Raw genomic sequence first — 18688 nt, 5'->3', positions numbered from 1 at the left:
CTGTGTGTCTTGTATTGTCTCTTTAAAAGAAAGTGATTGTGGATTGTGCCTAGAATGAGCTGCTGGGCCCCACGTTATCTGACTACTGAACAGTGCCGGGAGTGAGACGGTGCTGAGGGCAGTCTGCCAGAGCCACAGACTAAAGTCATCTTCTTTCATGTCAGTCATACCTGGGTGGGCTCCTACCATATTTTCAGTAACCAACAAGAGTAGCGTTTGCATTTCATTCCCTGATGCCCTTCACTGGTAGTGTAAGGATATTATTTTCAGTTCCAGTTAAGTATATCTCACTTTGTTTCCCAGCCACCACAGTCTTTAACAAGAGAAATGCAAACTAGCATGTACCACTGGTGTTTTAGCTTCTGTCATCCTTTGCAACCAGAGGCAGAAGATGGTCATGCTTAAGTACCCATCTTGGGAGTGTGAAAATTAAACAGCTGTTGAGCCAAGGCTTTTACATCACACTGCAAAAACTGAGAAGTAAAAGACCATTGTGCTCAGCGCATGGCATCAGTGAGCTTCCTGGCAGGTTCTCTGAGACCTCTTGCACCAAAGCTAAGAGTCAGGACCAGATCTCAGGAATTTATATCCAGGAGAAAAAGATAACTGTGAAAGAGTACCTTTTTCAGGATTTAGCTTTCAGGAAAATTATGGCCTTGAAATAATGGAGTTTTACAAAGTCCCCTTATTAAGTCTCTCTCCACCCCTACTTTCCCCCAATACCATTTCAGTTATCACTCCAGCATGGCAAGGGTGGAGAGGAAAGGAAACCATTCTGTAGTTACAAGAGCTACAGCACCTTGTTGTGGCACTGACATCCCCTCCTGTCTCACCCTATGTATAATGTTATATTATCCTGTGCAAAGTATTTGCACAGAATACTTTAAGGAAAGCATTTTCCATTCTTACAAGACACACAAATGATAGTCTATCAGCTCCCCTTTTTGAGAGGCTGTCCCACCCTGAAGCTGCTTCTCTCCTATGTGTGTTCTGCTACAGTTTCACTTGAATTTCTCAGTTCTCCTAGCTGAAGCGGTAATCCAGCGTATCAATTCAAATGGAGAACTCACCAACTGTGTACCCGGAGCTGACAGAGACTACAGTGACTGAAGAAAATTGCCAGAAAGCGGTGGTGTATTTTGGTCCCCCTCCCTTCCCAGTCTCTAACCAGATAAGACCCGTCCAGCAAACTAGTAATGGGAAAAACAAAAAGTGTATTAAAATATTCACAAGATTACAATAGAAAACATGAAAAGTCCATTCAAGAAACAATATGCAAGATAACTGTTTCCAGATGAGTCTGTAAAAGCAAAAGCACTAACAGTTGGCACACTGGCTCTTCATGTAATCAAGCCATGCAATGCCTCTCTAGCTCCCTCACACAGATTATACACCTGTCTTACAGGTGTTCTCTTGCATACCTCCATGACAGAGGTTTACAAATGAAAAGTACCCAGACTCTGTTTCCAATTACATTTACCACATGAAAACTGCTGACACTGCAGGGAGACAGAAAAGATTGCACAGCACACTGATCTCCAAAGGCATTGAACTGACATTTTAGAGTGCAAAAATACCTTTAAATGAAAGGGCTTATTAGCTTTAGGGCAGTGAAGAGAAAGGAAAGGGAAGCCTCAAGAATATAATTGCTGAGCATAATTGATATGATTTTGTAGTCTGTATAAAAATGTTACCTAAATACTAGCACCGCAGGGGTGTGGCCACAGCCCAGAAGACTTACCCACCTTTACAGTTTCGATAGTTTCAGAGAGAAAATATGTCCATCACAATAAGAACGTATTGTATTTGAGGTCCTAGGTAGATCCATTAATAATGTAAAATTCCAAGACAAGGTTTCAATACAGGGTAAAGGTGTGCTGGTTATAAATCAAACAGCCCACACTTTACCTCAGTAAATCCACTTCAAGGCAATGCAGCTTCTAAGTTGCCCATACACGTTTACTGCAGTTACAAGACATATGGTTACCTAAACAGTTCTCACAGGTTTTAAAAAGTTTAAAAACCTAATTCCAGCTCTTCTAGTCACAAATTGAAATATCACTAAAGCTTTGAGAGAAAACAAAATCCTACAGGTCTTCCGTTACAAATGACACATCATTCAATTAGTTACAGAGACATATTTGCCATCCTGTAAAGGCTCTTAATGCCATTTCATAAATATGCCAACCATCTCCCCACAGAATTGCTGGAGTCAAAAGGGGCAATGGATATTTGATGTACTAAGTACAGCTACCAATTTACTTAGAATGATACTTTACAATTATTTGTAATCCTCTTAAAATTCACTTCTGATATCAAAAATAAGGAAGAATATAACCACTGTTACTAAAAAGCCAAAACTTCTCCACTTTGCAGCTCTGCTAAAAACAGGGAAAATGAATGATCACACTCATATCCATGACTATAGGGGGTGCCAGCTGGCTTAGCTGCCAGAGCCCAGGCTGGCAATTTAAAACTGCACTCCTATAATGGATAGAAGGCTACTCTTACCCCATAAAAGACCTTCCCACCCCCCCCCCCCAAGCTGAGGAATGGATTTCAGATTGATCCCAGTTTTGTTTGCATGATAAATAAAAGAGAATTCATCGCAAGTCTTTTACACCACCCAGCTCCTCTATCCAAGAGCTACTGTTACCCATGTAACAGTTTTAGTCATTCGGTACTGCCTCAACAGAGGCTGCCCACCCCTCAGCTGTGCTGCAGCAATCCTGCCCTGCAGCACTTCTTTTTAAAATTGATGGTCAGAGCTAGCAGCAGTACAACAGGACAAGGACAACACAAGTGTTCCTCAAAGTCCAAGCTGTTCTTTTCTACCTGCAAAGAACAGTATCAAAGAATTAAGAGAACAGCAGTAGAGCAGAGTTAAACTTCTGGTCACCATAACATCAGGATATGATGACTTTGTCTACTTTAATCTCTGCTTGCTACCCATCAAGGAAGTAGAAGGGCTCTGTCTCCTGAGACTATACTAAGTAAGTCAACTTAGCACCAGTCTCTCTCATCAGTACAGGTTATCATATGATTAAACAAACTAAGACAACCTGAGGTACAGAATGTTCACAAGTGTTGTCTCACACTGCCTCAAGTTCTTTTGACTTCAGCCTGAAGAAGTTATTTAATAGCTACATTGTTCATGTTTCCATGACCAAAAAAAAAATACATAACTCAACAGCCTTCACGCTAGAGGGAGTCAGACTGATTCTGCTGTTCATGAGGAAAGAGACTTTTATTTCTTTCTTAAAAGATATTCAGTAATTTTTAAAAATACTTGTAAGTTCATTCTGCCTTCACAAAGAGGATCCAAGCAGCCTTGCAATGAGCCTCCTCAGTACAGGCAAGATGAACATACCTCTAGCCAAACAAAAGCAATGGAAGGAGATGATTCCTAAAGTTAGTTAGCACCAGTCAGATCAGTGCATTTCCTAAAGTTAGCACCAGAACAACATGTTTCTTAAAGTCAGCACCAGAGCAGGATTGAGCTCAGATTCTCCAGTATATTCCAGCAGGAAAAGAAACAAAGATTAGTAGCAGACTTCAGAGCCAAGGACAGCCCTATCTTTTCATAGCAGCAAGGTCTTCACCACGACATTCATCCCATTTCTCACTCTAAAATGCCTGGGAGAAAGGTGGTGATGCACAGGGATGAATACAGGCAGATCAAAATCAAGTTTCTCCATCAACTATGTCAAAAGTGTTAATTTCTTACTAAGTGAAAAACAAATGTTGGGAAATAACAGCCTGGTAGATAAGGAAAGCAGCAGCAGCAGGCTTCATCCTGATCTTAATGAGGCTTCTAACAAGGGCAGGTGTTGTCAGAAAACCAGTGAAGTCTGATCCCAATGAAACAATATAGTGTTGACATACCAAACTTTGTGGGGAAAAAAACCCCTGTACACAAAACAGTTATTAAAGTTGCACTGTCATAATTAAAGAATTATCTAATGTGTTTCTGAAAGGGTCTGCCACGGGCCTAGAACTGTTTTTCATTTACTTGATGTTACAGTGGAATATAGGCTTAAGTTTGCAAATATCAAGCTAAGAATATTGCAAGCTCACTGGATGACAGGATGAGAATTCAAACTAAGATTCAACTGACAAACTGAAGATAAGGTCTGAAAAAACCACAACATTAATTCAGGAGAGACAAATTTTCAGACAACACAAATCCAGGAGGAGTGGCTGGCACACCAGACGGTTGTGCTGCCATGCAGAGCGACCTGGACAGGCCGGAGAGGAATTTCATGAAGTTCAAGAAGAAGTACAAAGTCCTGCACCTGAGAAGGAACAACCCCACGCACCATTGCATGCCTGGCTGAAAGCAGCTTTGCAGAAAAGGCCCTGTGGGGGTCCTGGTGGATACTAGGTTGAACACGAGCCAGCAGCGTGCCCCTGCTGCAAAGGCAGCAAATGGTGTCATGGGCTGCACTAGACAAAGTATTGCCAGCAGGTCGAGGAAGGTGATCCTTCCCCCCTTTATTCAGCACTGGTGAGGCCACACCTGGAATATTGACTGTGTCCTGTTCTGGGCTCTCCAGTACAAGAGAGATACGGACTTACTGGAGCAAGTCTAGTGCAGGGCCACAAAGATGATAAAGGAACTGGGGCATCTTTCATATGAGGAAAGGCTGAGAAAGCTAGCACCATTCAGCCTGGAGAAGAGAAGGCTTCAGGCGGGGAGATCTTATCAATGCGTATAAATACTTGATGGGAGGGAATGAAGAGCACTACTTTTCTCAGTAGTGCTTACTGGTAGGACAAGAGGCAACGGACAGAAATTTAAAAACGAGGAAATTCCACCTGAACACAAGGAAGCACTTTTTTCACTGCTTGATCACTCTGAATGGAATGCCACTTTTGAGTAGCAGATTTCAGGATACAAGTGGGTCAGCTAAAGAAAGATCTTCAGCACGAGAGAACGATCAAAGATCCTTAAGAATCTACAAGTTTAATCTAGAAACAAGAAGCTGGGAAATTATATTCAAGTAGTAGACTTGCAGAGAGGAAGGAAATAAACTGCCGTCCACATCCTCTGTGGAAAAAAACACACGTCAAAAAAAAACAAAGAGTGATGTCATAGATTTCCTCCAGAGGTCATTCAGCCTCCACTGCAGGCTTTTAAGAACAGATAAAGCATCCCTAAGGAAGTGACAGTGGTATAATGGAGCCATGGGAGAGAGGTGAGGGAGTACTAAAGCTTCCAGATCCATTGGAGCCCTTTTTAATGCTTAAATTAATTGGCAGAGCTTCAAGAAAGAAACATTTCATTGAAAGGTTCAACGGAGTCTGAGGCAACCACCTATGCTATAGCTTCCCATCCCTTTAACTCACTAGCTCTTAAGTTTTCACAGGTAAACTAAAATTCATTAGATCAACACTATCCCTGTACCTTAAAGGACTAAGCTTGAATAGATGGGCTTTACACAGAAGTAAACAGTTTTGTGACCTGTGTTACTCAGGTCAGGTAGGTCTAAATATTTCCTTCACTTACACTGCTAAGACATATATTTCTGATAGCTAGGAGTCACAATTTGGCTTACAAGACCAAGTGTCTAGTTTATATGAGAAGGCAGCTTGTACTGAGAATCTGACTAAGGAAAGATGAATACCCTGTATACATAAATAACTCTATGAATATAAAGAAGGTATAAAGTTACGTTCTTTATATTCACCTCAACAAAAGAAATTAGGCCCTATAACAAAAAAAGAATCTCCAGGTCAGTCTAGAATCTTCAGGTATCTTCCAGTTTCTCCATTAATAATCAAGATAAAAATATTTAAAAGTTGTGATGCGAGTTTTCACTTTCCCTCTCGTCACACAAAATACAAAAAAGAATATTGGCAATTTATAAGCAAAATTCTTACCGCATTTCAACATGCAACATTGGTCTCACTTCTGTACGATTAAATAGACTATTTACACACAATACATATATATCTTTCCCTCTGTGTGCACATGCATTGGTCCTAGTCTAGGCATCAAAGGCCACATGTGAGTTCTCTGGGTCAAATCTTGTTCAAGCAACTCCAGTCTAAATGTGTGTTTTCCTTTGGATAGCTTAGGATGTCCTCTCAGTTCTTCCGAATATCAGCATAGACCACAGACTCTGACTTGTTAATCTTGTCGCTGTGCTGTCCTCCGGAGTGGTCTAACTGCGCATAAATGACTGGGCCCTGGGAACAGAATAGAAAAGCACAATCAGTATTTTTCAGAATAGGCCATATTGCCCCTTGCTTCCACAGGGGCTGCAGCAAGACCAAAGCTAAAGCAAGACCACAGAGCTTTTATGACTGCTAACAGCACTTTGAAGCAGGTGGAATGAACCCTCACCTATAAATGAGCTCTAGTCTGCCACCTTTCTCCTATCAGGAGCATGCCAAACAGCACCATTTCCTCCCTTTAATAGTTACAGTTGCTTGCTTCTCACAAAAAGCAAAGTCTAGAATCCTTTGTTCTGAAAAGCAGCAATTCTTACATGCTATGGAGCAAAGAATCATCACTTAGTCAGATGCATGCCAGATTTAATATTTTTCAAGACGAACTGTACTGCAGATTTACCAGTCGACAGCAGAGTATACCTCCCATACTAACACTCAAGTGCTCTAAATTCCAGCACAGCCATACCACTCAGATAATGAAGGGGAGAGCAAACCTGCAGCCACCGTATGACACCAGTCACTGCCCAAGCAAGTGATGGGATCAAGACTTACACGGCAGTGAGCCAGAAAATACTGAAACAGTGCAGTAACTCGGGATTCTTACCTGACTTTTGAGCCAACCCCAGTAGGAAGCACCTCCACGGACACACTGGGCAAGCACAGCCACACACCTTCGTTATATCTGCCGGGGTGCAGTGGAGGACATCACAGCACCACCTTTCAGCAGAGCATGCAAACACGCCAGCGCCTTCCTCCGAACGCCAGCGCCATGCCCCCCGAAACACAGCCCACAGGGGAGCGAACCGCAGCTACTCGAGGTGGGCTGGGGACAGGACCGTGGCCGATAAAGAGCAGGTCCCCAACAAGCCAGGTGGGACCGTTATGGAGAGCCCTGACCGGCCGCCCTCACTCGGCGTGCCCCAACTGACCCAGGCACGGGGCAGGGGGCTGCGACCGCCTGCCGGGTCACCTCGGCAGAGAGACCACACACCCAAACACACCGCCCGTGCAGGAGGGAAAGGGACCATCCTATTCGGGGGTGCAGGGGGAGGAAATTACAAGGAGAGATCTTTTAGTTTGGTGGCGGCTTTTTTAGCAGCTTTTGCTTCAAAACCATTTCGCCCATTTAACTCTGTCTCCCTTATGTCCCAGGAAGAAGTAGCCTTCACAGGCAGCTCTCCTACCCCTTTCTCCCCGGTACTTTTGGTATCCTGCCAAATTAGAAAACATCTCTATGGAACTGACCCAGAAATCCTTCAATCTAACTTCCAAAGCAATTAGGGGCCAGAGTTGAAGAGAGACCTTCTGTACAGAAAATTAAGTCCTTGAAGGACCACTGGTACATCTCGGCACAGCTGTTGTCCCCCTGCCCAACACAACGGCAAAGCACACACCCAATAAATACCTTGTTCTCTTTCAGAAGTTGTTTAAATCCAAATTTTTTTCCTTCCAGGTAAAGTATTTCCCAAGTGATAAAGAGTAGAGGAAGGAGATGGACAGAAGGATGAAAACTTGTGGGCAGATATAAAATGCTGAATGTAAACAGACTGAGAAAATGCTCAAAAAAAAAGACACTGATGTCTTAGAAAATTCTGGATTTCAAGTGTCATTAGACCCACTTTTTTTCTTCTTTTTCTGCTATTGGCTCTCATACTGTTCTGGTCTCCAGCACTGCATCAGGATTACATTACTAATTCCAATTAGAGTGCAGTGTCTATATGAACTTCAAGACAAAGTGACCCTAGGGTTTATTCGTAAGCAATTTGGAAGTCTCATCTGCATGAAGCCATAGGTCAAGTGTACAATAAATTCAGTTCAAAAGCACTTCCTATCAGTTAAAAAAAAAAAAATCATCTACAACTGCATGAATTACTGACTATGGCATTTCAAGTTTTCTTCAAGTATTTCTGGTGGGTCAATTTTCTACCACAGGAGTTCACTCAGGATCAGTTATCGCTATTCTAATTTTATGCCAGGCTAAATATAGTTATTCTGCTGCAACTGGCATGCTAGGTGGTAGTGGAGAGACTGACTGGTATGATCACCTGATCCAAACCAAGCTATTATTGTCTCAATGTGTCCATTATCACCTAAATAAGTGGTAGATTAGCTAACACAGAGAAAAGGAGGACCAAAGATTTATTAAAATGCTCCATCTATTTGATTTGCTGCCAACTGATTTTCTAGCTGATTATAATCAGCACCAGGGCACTTTTTTTTCCTGCTTTTTATAACTCCAGTGATCTGAATCTTTGTAAAGACTCTTCTTCCAGAAGTAAAACCTTCAAAAAAGCCTACACAATTCAGAATTTTCATCTAATCCCAAATAAACTCATCCTGACTCTTCAGAACCAGAAGATGGACCAGCACTGCCATATAAAACCCAGCATTTCCCTAAGCCTTGCAATTTTTCCATTCAGAACTGAAGGGAAAAGACTAGCAGGTGTACCGATACCTTGCCAAGGGTTTGTCAGCAGAGTCATGTATTGCAAGTTACAGCAAAGAAAAGGGAATTACAAGGTTAGAACATCATGGTCTAACAGTGGTCTACAGTATTTTCAAATTTTTTAGATTTTGAAAAATGTTGCAACTACCACAGATTCCAGCTCCAGGAAATTTATCTGAAATTTAAATCACGTTTCCTGGCACCGTGAACTGCACCTTCCCAGAGTCCTGGGGTCCAGTTCAAAGCCTGGAACAGAGCTTGAACATAACCTGTTCAGGTGTGCCTTAAAACAGAAAGAGCAAAGCCAGAGATCTGCACCTAAGTGTAAGGAACTGAAGGAATTAATGCCTCAAACATTCATTGACACAGAAAGCCTTAAGGACAAGCTGCAGCCTTTGTGATTAGCCTAAGAAACGCTGCCTAAGGAAGCACGGAGTGTATCAATGGATGCACGTCCCACTCCCTTGTGGTTGTATTGCCAAATTCCTTACATAAGACTCAAAGAGGGGAAACATGGACTGAGTGAAGCCATGTTTAGGTTAAAAGTCTGATAAGAGAGATAAACAACCAGCACCAGATGGACCTAAGCAAAAACTGAGGAAAAAAATAAAGGGGGGATGAGAAGGGGGGACAGGATGGGAGGGAAGCACAACCATCAACTCAACTGGACGAGGCGGTTGGTGCACGCCATTCTCACCCAACGGATGTGCAGAACCCATGCTCCACCTTTTCCTTGTCTGTCATGGAAATGAGTTTGTGGAATACCTGCCTCCCCTGGTCTAGTATGCTAATCAGCTGATAAGATGAACTCAAAAGGTGACAGAAAACTTTGCTATGTGTGCACCCACCACCCAAGATTACCAGACCTGAGACAACACTGAAACCTGGGGTGGTGATCTAGATACTTTGACTCTCTTTTCTCCTTTCCTTTTCCTTCATTTCTTTTCTTTCTTATAGATTTATCAGTAAGAGACCACACTGCTTACTATCCTTTCCAAGTTTAAGTTGTTTCTACTGCAAGCAAAACATTTTAACTGGTTGTTTGGTGTCATTTCACCTTAATTTGACCCAAGGGGATCACAGAACCTTTAGGACTCCCTGGGCTTCCAGTCTAGGTTGTAACACTAAGTTAATGTAGCTTTAGTGCTCCCCGCCTCTACACTGACAGACCTACCTGCTTAGGATCTCCATACGATACTGCTCTGTACATCAGAAAGGCACTTCTACAGAAGTTACACTTTCAGAAGAGTGGTTCTTCGGCCTGCCCAGAAATGAATATTCAGCTACATGCAAAGCACAAAGACAAATGACAGCCACCTTGGAGTTAGCATACTTTGGGACTACACGCATCTGCCTTCCAGTTTGTCTCCTGCAACCCAGATCACTAGCTAAAGGACATCCATGTCAGAAACACAGATAGTTCCTGCCTTCTCTGGAAATGCTTTTCTCACTCATCCAAATAACAGTCATGGTAGAATATGAGTCACTAAGGAATGATTGCATGGAGAAGAAACACCACATACAAATCTGACAGGACAGAACATACCTACTGAGAAGGAAAACATAGTGAAAACAAGTGGATTTGATTCAACCAGCTGAACATTCACAGAACCAGATATGTGTACTTTCAGCTTTCTGGAGCACTCCAAAAAGTAAGGTCCACACTTGATAAGCTTGCACCCAAAACATAAAGGAAGTGCAGGATCAAGTGCACTTTCAGCTGAGAAGTGATGTGGACAAATACTTCATCACTGATTCTTAAACTGATACATAAATAACAAAATGAAGAAACTTCATTTAACAAATTTAATTGAAATGCCACTCTTTGCGAGAGAACACCTCTATTACTGCTTTTAACTTGCAGAGGCAGAGGTTGTATATTTGTATTCACAGTTCTTCTCCATCGGTGAAGCACAAAGCATTCAGCCACTTCCTACACATCCTATCAAGTAAGAGGCTATATGGAAGTTCACAGGCTTTTACTGTTTGACCGCAGCACTGACTGTGTGAACCACTGGTCTAAGACTGCCAGGCAATCCAAGACACAAAAGTGTGCCTGAATCAGCAAGCAGCCTGCAACAGCTTCTGGGAACTGCTAGGAATCTGAATATCAGCATTTTACCTACACAACAGCTCCAAAGCTTGCATACTACAACTAATTTCCTGATTACAAAGAAATATCAGGTTTTACTTATATGTGATGCTAGATTTCAAATATGTTAATTTGCATGTTGAGATCACCCTTTAAAAAAAAAAATGGCTAGAATCTAAAAATGTAAGTGTAAACAACTGAAATTTAGTTTCCTCACTGATTTAAACCATCTGTTCAAAATCTGATCTACCCTGATTTTACTGCAGTAACTGATCTACTCCGACTTTATTTTTAAAGAAAACTACATATGTTTACTTACTGTTCTGTAAAGATGGAGCAAATGCTTAACAGAAGGTAGAGGAACCACTTGCTCCTACAAATGTTTGCCAAGAAAGAAAATCCAGACAAAGCTCTCTTTGCCTGACAAAAGAGATTAAAAAACTAAAAAAAATAAACAAAACTGAAGCTATTCGCTATATTTTTCCTTTGAGGTCAGGAATGTTCACACTTTGTTTTTTCCTTTAGGAACTTTTCTGTGGGAAAACCCTAGAGAACTCTGTAAAGGAATAAGAAGGCTGGAGTAACTACAGAAGGGCAAAAGCATGGTGGTTATGAGTTACCTTTACAAAGTTTAGATTTACTTCAACATGTTCCTTCCCGTACACTGAGACCCAGAACTCTGGGCACATGAAAGGGTGAGGACACCGCAAGTTTTCACATCAAAATGTTACAAAGAAGGTAAAAGTTTTTTTGCTTTCAAGATGTAAGTGCAGAACAGCAAAACTTCCTCCATGTAGCTCTCAGGGCACTTACATGTACTGCTTCATACCATGACAACAATTAGATAAAACATCTTGGTCTTTTGACCTAGGGAAGTTGACTCCAACAGCTACTGCAACATATATCCCACATATAAGCTTTTTTCCTTTTTTTTTTTTTTTTTTTTGGAGGGGGGGAGTGTGGGGGTGTGGTGTGGTGTGTGTGAGGCAGGAATCACCTGTCTGTTCACCCATTCTAGAAGCTCCTCCCATGAACCAGAAAAGACAAGCTTTATCTAGGCGTTATAGGCAGCCTGCTGATACTGCTACTAGACCCACTCCAGTCAAAATCTGCACTGTTTTTAAATCTTGCAACTTGAGTATATTGCCTTTATGTTCAGAGAATTAACTGTTCTCTGTAGTCAGACGATAGCTTTGCGGGCCTGTGTGCTACAACTTTGGAAATACTGCACCTGCCAAGAACAAGATTTCAAAACCAGACTGGAAGCCCAGCAGAGTAGGGACTTTGTCTTTATCCAGCTCACTGCTTGCACTGGATTCTTCTTCTGTAGTGTTAACACATTAATACACATCTCCATTATTTTGTCAGGAGAAATTAAGAAAGCAGGCATTAGCTCTGATTTAGAAATCTGTCAGTTCACACACTACTCTGCAGCCACTTGCTAAAAGGTGGCTAATTAAGAAAAAGTCCATTTCAGACTTAAACTCACCCAGCATCCGTACCTCCACATGAAAACTGCTGGGAATACACAAATCAAGAGGTAAGAAGCAGCTTACAAATAAGGAAATCCTGTACAATGTTAACAGGTAATCAGCATAGATTCCCCGTCTGACCCATGCTCTGACTAATTTCCCATTGGATGGTAAGTCTGGATAAGAGCCACCTTTTTCCTTCAAAGTCAGCAGAACTTTGCCAACAGCAGCAAGCACAAGACAAAGCGTGGCAGTTCCAAGCCCACAAAAGCTGGGTGGCTCAGCAGAGGAGAGCTCTCAGCAGCAAGAGTCACCTTTGAACTGATCATCAAACTGGTCAGTGCTGTCACTGTGCTGGCTCGTTTCCTGTGAAGGAAGTACCTGCCACACAGAACACACCTTCACAGTGAAGAGAGAGTAAGAAAAATTCCTCTCCATTACAGTCGTAGAGCAGATTAGACAGCCTTATGGGATGATTACACATCTAGCAGATAATGTTGTCTCCACATTAAGCAGCTACTCACTGCCCACTCCTCATCCTTGCACTTCACTGCCACTTGTGTATGTTAATGCACAAGATCAGAACCATCTTTTTTTATACATTAGTACAAAAAGGACATAAAACTCCATCTCAGCTAATATGGAAATGCTATTCTTTCAACTGCACTCAGCCTTCTACAGAAGAGCTCACCAGTCCCATCTTACTGCCCATCCCTTGTTCAGAGCAGACACTTCTATTCCCCAGCCTTCATCACCTTAACAGACAGCACCTAATTCATGTGTCCCACCCTGCCTTTATCTTTTCCATAACATCTCCCCCACACTCTGGGAGGATCCTGCTTTGGGAAGCAGCAGGAAGCAGTTTACCTGGTGTGATCTGGCGGGCACGCTGTTTACCAGACCCTCTGTGTCGGAGGGCGACTTCTGCGGAGCCTGCTTAACCGGTGACATCAAGCTCTCAGATGTACTGCAGCTGACGAGGTGGCAGAGCAGAGTTTGCACGACAATGTTCAAGAGGCACAAAAAAAAAAAAAAAAAAAAAGAAACAAAAACAAACAAAAAACGAGTGATGGCAAGATGAATGTGGCAGATTATGCCAAAGTAAAAATGAACATAATGGATTCTGAAATAAACACATTTAATTCTCCATCTCTCCCCAGACACTTCTCTATCCTTCCTCCCAGAGTCACTGGTAAGTAACATGAAGGAACAATAATTAACACAGGACAGCAGCTCCTCCAAAACCCCTGTTCCCTAGATACTCCCATTCAAGCCAACCTGCCCAAAACCACATGTTTTCTTCACTGAGGCTTCAGACACAGTTAACAATGGCAAACATAAATTATCTTCTAACTATAAGCTAAATAGTCCCAGTCACTAAGGCAAGTGTTATACCAGTGCTACAGTTAGAGCCAACACTTGCAAAAGCCACCAGCTCTCCATACCAGAAAGGTACTTCCTACAACTCTCTGCTTAGTTCCCTTGCTTTTGGCTAGCCTACGATCCCAAAATAATTCTTCCCACTCACAACAGACACTAGTCTCTGGAGTCACATGTAAGATATGTGCCCTGATATAGATACTTGAATATCTAATCAGGCAAATCTTGTTTTTCAAATGAGAAAACTGTCTTGTGGTGAGAACCAAACCCCTAAAAGAAGATTGCCAGTTTTCATTCTCTGTTTGCTTCTTTCCGTCTGCTTAAAGCAGGACTGAAAAGAAAACAAGCCTGTGACAGACAGAGAAATGAATGCCACAGAGTTAAGTATATGATCAAATGCTATTAAACTTAACATTAGCAGCTTCTGGGCAATGCAGGAATGGGTCTCTAAATGCTAGGTCTACCTCCTCATACCCAAGCACTGAGGGGAGAAAATTAGCCTCCTCCTTGACAGCAGATGCAGGAGTTCCCTTTGCTACAACCCTCTGACCACTGGGCATCCTCTTCCTCCAATCTTTGTAGACAGACAGGGTACAAAGCAAGTACAGAAACAAACAAATGACAACAGTGACATCAAGGAAACCACCTCTTCACAGGGCAGTCACTTATTATCCTTTGGTAAGTCTAACCATAGAAGACTTAACTCCTCATACATGCAGCAGCAAGGAAAAAAAAAATACTGCCCTCAGCCATCACAGCAAGGGGTTTCCACTGTCTCAGAGACAAAGCAGCCCTTCTGTTACTGAAACCATGTAATGACGAATTGTTTGCTTTATTCACAAAATTCCTCAGATCTACACTATCTGAAAGTCATAATTCAGATTTAAGCAACTAATGCACTTAGATCAGTGCAAGTTTTCAAACTTCACAGTGGGGAACACTTATAGGGAATTTACTTTTATTTTGACACAGGAAGGGCACTGAATTTCCCGTGCTTTAGTCAATGCACTGACAAGTTCACTGTTGGAAGAGATGGAGGGACACCATCTGGGATAAGCAGCAATCCCACCCCAGTTAGACATGAGACAATGAAACCCAAGGACCCAGTGAAATGCATCATCCCTTTGCCAACAGATTCCAGCACAAATTACAGTGAAGTTATGTTAGTAGAGAGCTAGCTGGTTAGTCAGCAAAGGAAGAGGAAATGTGTACACATACACACAGGTATTAACAGCAACCACCAACTTGATTAGTTACCATGGTGTCTAGTGGGACTGGCAGAGAAGACCCAGCCCTGTTACATTCCCAATCTGGCGTCTATATCAGGATCTCTGTAAGGAGAGGAAGGTAAGCAGGATCCGATCCCAGCACACCAAGGCGGAAAGAAAAAAAAAATAAAAAAACACCAAAGTCAGAGCATGAACAGAGACTGTGGCCATGCAGGGGTTCCAGACGCCACGCAGTGCCCCAGCCCACCTCAGTTCAAGGCAGAATGGTTATCTAAGAGTAAGTGCATCTCACTACCATCACCACCACACACTGGGTTAGCATCATGTAGAAGACAATCCATAAGTTTGGAGGGGGTCTGAGCACACTTGGTTTCTCTTTACACATCATGCAGAGCTGGCATGGTCAGTGAAAGCAGTATTTAAATTTCAGAGATTACTTATCCAAGAGTAGTTAAATCTACTACAAGAAATGACAGTGCATAAACTACTGCTCCAGGCTCAGCACCAGCATGTGTCCTTCAGCAGGAAGACACTGGAGAGCATGTCACTGGGAAGCAAGGCAAGCAGGCCACCTCACACACACTGCTGGTGCATGACACTGCAGGCTTCTTTTCAGTTCTTAGGGGAAGGACACATGCAGAAAGGGAAAACCAGGATTTACACACAATTTTGAGCACGCACAGCCACCTTTGCTGTATTTAGCCTTACCATTGGGCAATAGCCAACACACTTTCTCTAAACTCTCCAACTGGGAAAAGGACAGGGCAAAGTTTAATTTAGAAATCCTCACAAGCTTATTTTTGGAGTTATTTTCTTTTATCCCACTGACAACCCAAAGAACCTGCATGAAGCAGGAACGTTTGTTGGGGAAAGAAGAAAGTTCTAAGTTTGGGGATTGTTTCTAAGACTGCATACATAATTCTTGTTCTTTCTTATAGCAGCAAATTACCAGCTAATTAGAGAGGAGAAAAAAGGAAGCGCCTCCTCCACCAGCACCAAGCTCCATCACCACAGGACTCAAGTCTGTCTTTGTTCTTGTTGCTTTTTCATGTGCCCACTCAAAGATCTGTGCTTCACTTTGGAGTTATCCTCCTAACACTAAAAACCTTGCAGGGATGGTAACAGTTAACAAAAAACAGACAGTGAATGAGAACAGATGCAGAGCGGGTACTTCTACCTTACTTTGAAGTGTGGTGATGAATGGGGTTTTGGCAAGTATGCTCCAGGCTCAGGAGTCAGACACAGGTAACTGAAAAATCCAGTCTTAATCTCAACACAGAGCCTCCCTTAAAAAGTGCATGTGTGGCACTTTTCCTTCTGGGGTTGGGAGTGCCATGGGGAAACAGGGCTGGAGGGAAAGGGAAGAGACCACATCGAGGGGAGCTTGGCTTAAATGCTCTTAGGGCATATATGCTTGTGGCTGGGGATCAACTCCAACATTTAGTGATTTTCAGGTGCAACTCATGGTCAGTAGGTTTTTTCAAGCACAGTACAAAGACAACCATTATAGGCAGATGACCAGTGTCCCACATGGCCATACCCTATCTCTAGCCATGGTTGCCAAGACTTGGCTGAAACAACTCCTACCCCCCTCTAAACCCTCCCTCTGATCCTGCTGCTGTTCCTCACATCACCCACAGGTGAGGAGGGAGATCTCTTACCCAGAGTATCGTTTTTTAGAGTTGTTCTTTCTGATGACAAGACACACGACAATAGAGATGAGCGGTGAGAGACCTGTAACCGTACCGATGACTATCCCTGCCACCATGGCAATGGGGAACGCAGGCAGGCTGTCTGGGGAGAGAAGGGAGAAAACATTCAACTCTTCTGCATTCCCTGATTAACAGAAGTGCAAACCACAAATGCTCTTGACCTTGGATTCATTTAGAGCATAAAGCCCTAATGTGATATCCAGGAATTATAACATGCAGCCTAAGAGGTAGTGGTAGCAGGCAGCCAGCAGAATAACGTATGAACAGAGCACACACCAAGAGTGTTCTTAACATATCACCGTCCTTCAGAAGAGTTTACACTGAAACAAGAATTTTGATGCGTCAGGAAACACAAGTGGCAATGAGACCAACCCTGCCTCATTGTGTATCTGAAGGGGAAAAAAATCCAAAGTTACATTCATCTGGCAATTCCCAGTGAGGTTAACAGAAAAAGGCAGTCACACTTGAAAGCAGATTTGAACGCAGTGCATTGCTAACCTACTAAGAGAGCTGAAAAGCTGGGTGTTCTCTGGGTAGCATGCAGCAGCCAGCCTAGTTACTACTCATGATTATGCTTCAGTGTTTATACATGATTCTGGCGTCTCAGAATAGATCTCTATGCATTTTTATAGAGTCATTCTTTCCCTCCTTAGGTCAGGATTATTGTATGGTGCTAGAAATACGATTTAGGTGTTCCTTGGGGGTCAGTGTTGGGACTGGCACTGTTTAACATCTTTGTTGGTGACGCAGACAGTGGGACTGAGTGCACCCTCACTGAGTTTGCTGACCACACCAAGCTGTGCAGTGTGGTCGACACACTGGAGGGCAGGGATGCATCCAGAGGGACCCAGACAGGCTGGAGAGGTGGGTCTGTGCAAATCTCATGAAGTGCAACAAGGCCAAGTGCAAGGTCCTGCACATGGGTTGGGGCAATCCCAAGCACAACCACAGGCTGGGCAATGAGTGGATTGAGAGCAGCCCTGGGGAGAAGGACCTGGGGATATCACTGGATGGAAAACTGATTGTGAGTCAGCAACGTGCACTCACAGCCCAGAAAGCCAACCGTGTCCTGAGCTGCACCAAGAGCAGTGTGGCCAGCAGGTCAAGGGAGGGGATTCTCTCCCTCTGCTCTGCTCTCATGAGACCCCACCTGAAGTACTGTGCCCAGCTCTGGGGCCCCCAACATAAGAAGGACATGGACCTGCTCGAGCAGGTCCAGAGGAGGCCATGAAGATGACCAGGGGGCTGGAGCACCTCCCCTGTGAGGCCAGGCTGAGAGAGTTGGGGCTGTTCAGCCTGGAGAAGAGAAGGCTCCAGGGAGACCTTATAGGGGCCTGCCAGTGCTTAAAGGGGGCTGCAGGGAAGGTGGGGAGGGACTCTTATCAGGGAGGTAACGGTTTTAAACTGAAAGAGGGCAGATTTAGATTAGATACAGGGAAGAAACTCTTCCCTGTGAGTGTGGTGAGGCACCGGCACAGGCTGCCCAGAGCAGCTGTGGCTGCCCCCTCCCTGGAAGGGTTCAAGGCCAGGCTGGCACAGTTTGCTCAATACTCTGTCCAGTTCGGTTTTGACTGTCTCCAAGGATAGGAGACTCCATGACCAGTTTGGGCAACATATTCCAGTGTTCACAGTTTTGTTATGTTCGGACAGAACTTCCTGTGTTTCAATTTATGTCCATTGTCTCTTGTCCTGTCACTAGGCACCAGTGAAGAGCCTGGCTCAGTCTTCTTTAGATCCTATCAGTGTACATAAATACCTGGTGAGAGTATCTCCCTGAGCCTTTCTTCTCTTGTGCAGGCTAGACAACACCAGCTCTCTCTGCTTCTCCTCCTATGAAAGGTGGTCCAGCCCCTTAATCATCTTAGTCACCTTTTGCTGGACGTATTCCAGCAAAGACCACAGACCATGCTTATACAAAACATTCCCAGCAAGTTTGCAGTCTGTAGATCAGCCCATTTTGACATACTTATCTAGAGGGGAGCAGTGTACCACAACACCCTGAAAGAAAGGCATCATACTAAGAAAACAGGGCTTACATTTAGTACTGTTCATTTTGAGTTTGGTGACTTTCAGAAGAAGGGCTACCAGATCTCTAGCTGTTTTGCTCACATAATTTGGCCAAATATTGTATCAGCAGCCTTCCTAGCTCTCCAGTGTTGGATGCCAATTCATAACAACAT

General features: G+C 43.3%; 1 protein-coding gene across 4 annotated transcripts in view; it reads right to left on the bottom strand.

Annotated features, from left to right (window-relative positions):
- Positions 1 to 1194: 1194 nt before the first annotated feature.
- MPZL1 (myelin protein zero like 1) overlaps positions 1195 to 18688 on the bottom strand; it is a 46562-nt gene continuing 29068 nt past the window's right edge. For 2 of the 4 annotated variants that reach the window (XM_042788225.1, XM_042788226.1), the window contains exons 4-6: positions 16458 to 16590; positions 13055 to 13160; positions 1195 to 6192 (exon numbers count right to left, since the gene is read on the bottom strand). In XM_042788225.1, coding sequence (XP_042644159.1) covers positions 6091 to 6192; positions 13055 to 13160; positions 16458 to 16590 — 341 coding nt within the window. In that variant the 3' untranslated portion in view covers positions 1195 to 6090. Of the gene's footprint in view, positions 6193 to 13054; positions 13161 to 14824; positions 14899 to 16457; positions 16591 to 18688 lie in introns of those variants that run through there. The other 2 variants (XM_042788227.1, XM_042788228.1) reach the window with 2 other exon arrangements.

The sequence above is a fragment of the Tyto alba genome, unplaced genomic scaffold (genome assembly GCF_018691265.1).
Source record: "Tyto alba isolate M040663 unplaced genomic scaffold, T.alba_DEE_v4.0 Super-Scaffold_14, whole genome shotgun sequence".
NCBI classification, from domain to species: Eukaryota; Metazoa; Chordata; class Aves; order Strigiformes; family Tytonidae; genus Tyto; species Tyto alba.
The sequence above is the reverse complement of the archived record's forward strand: the minus strand, read 5'-3'. Positions and strand labels throughout refer to the sequence as shown.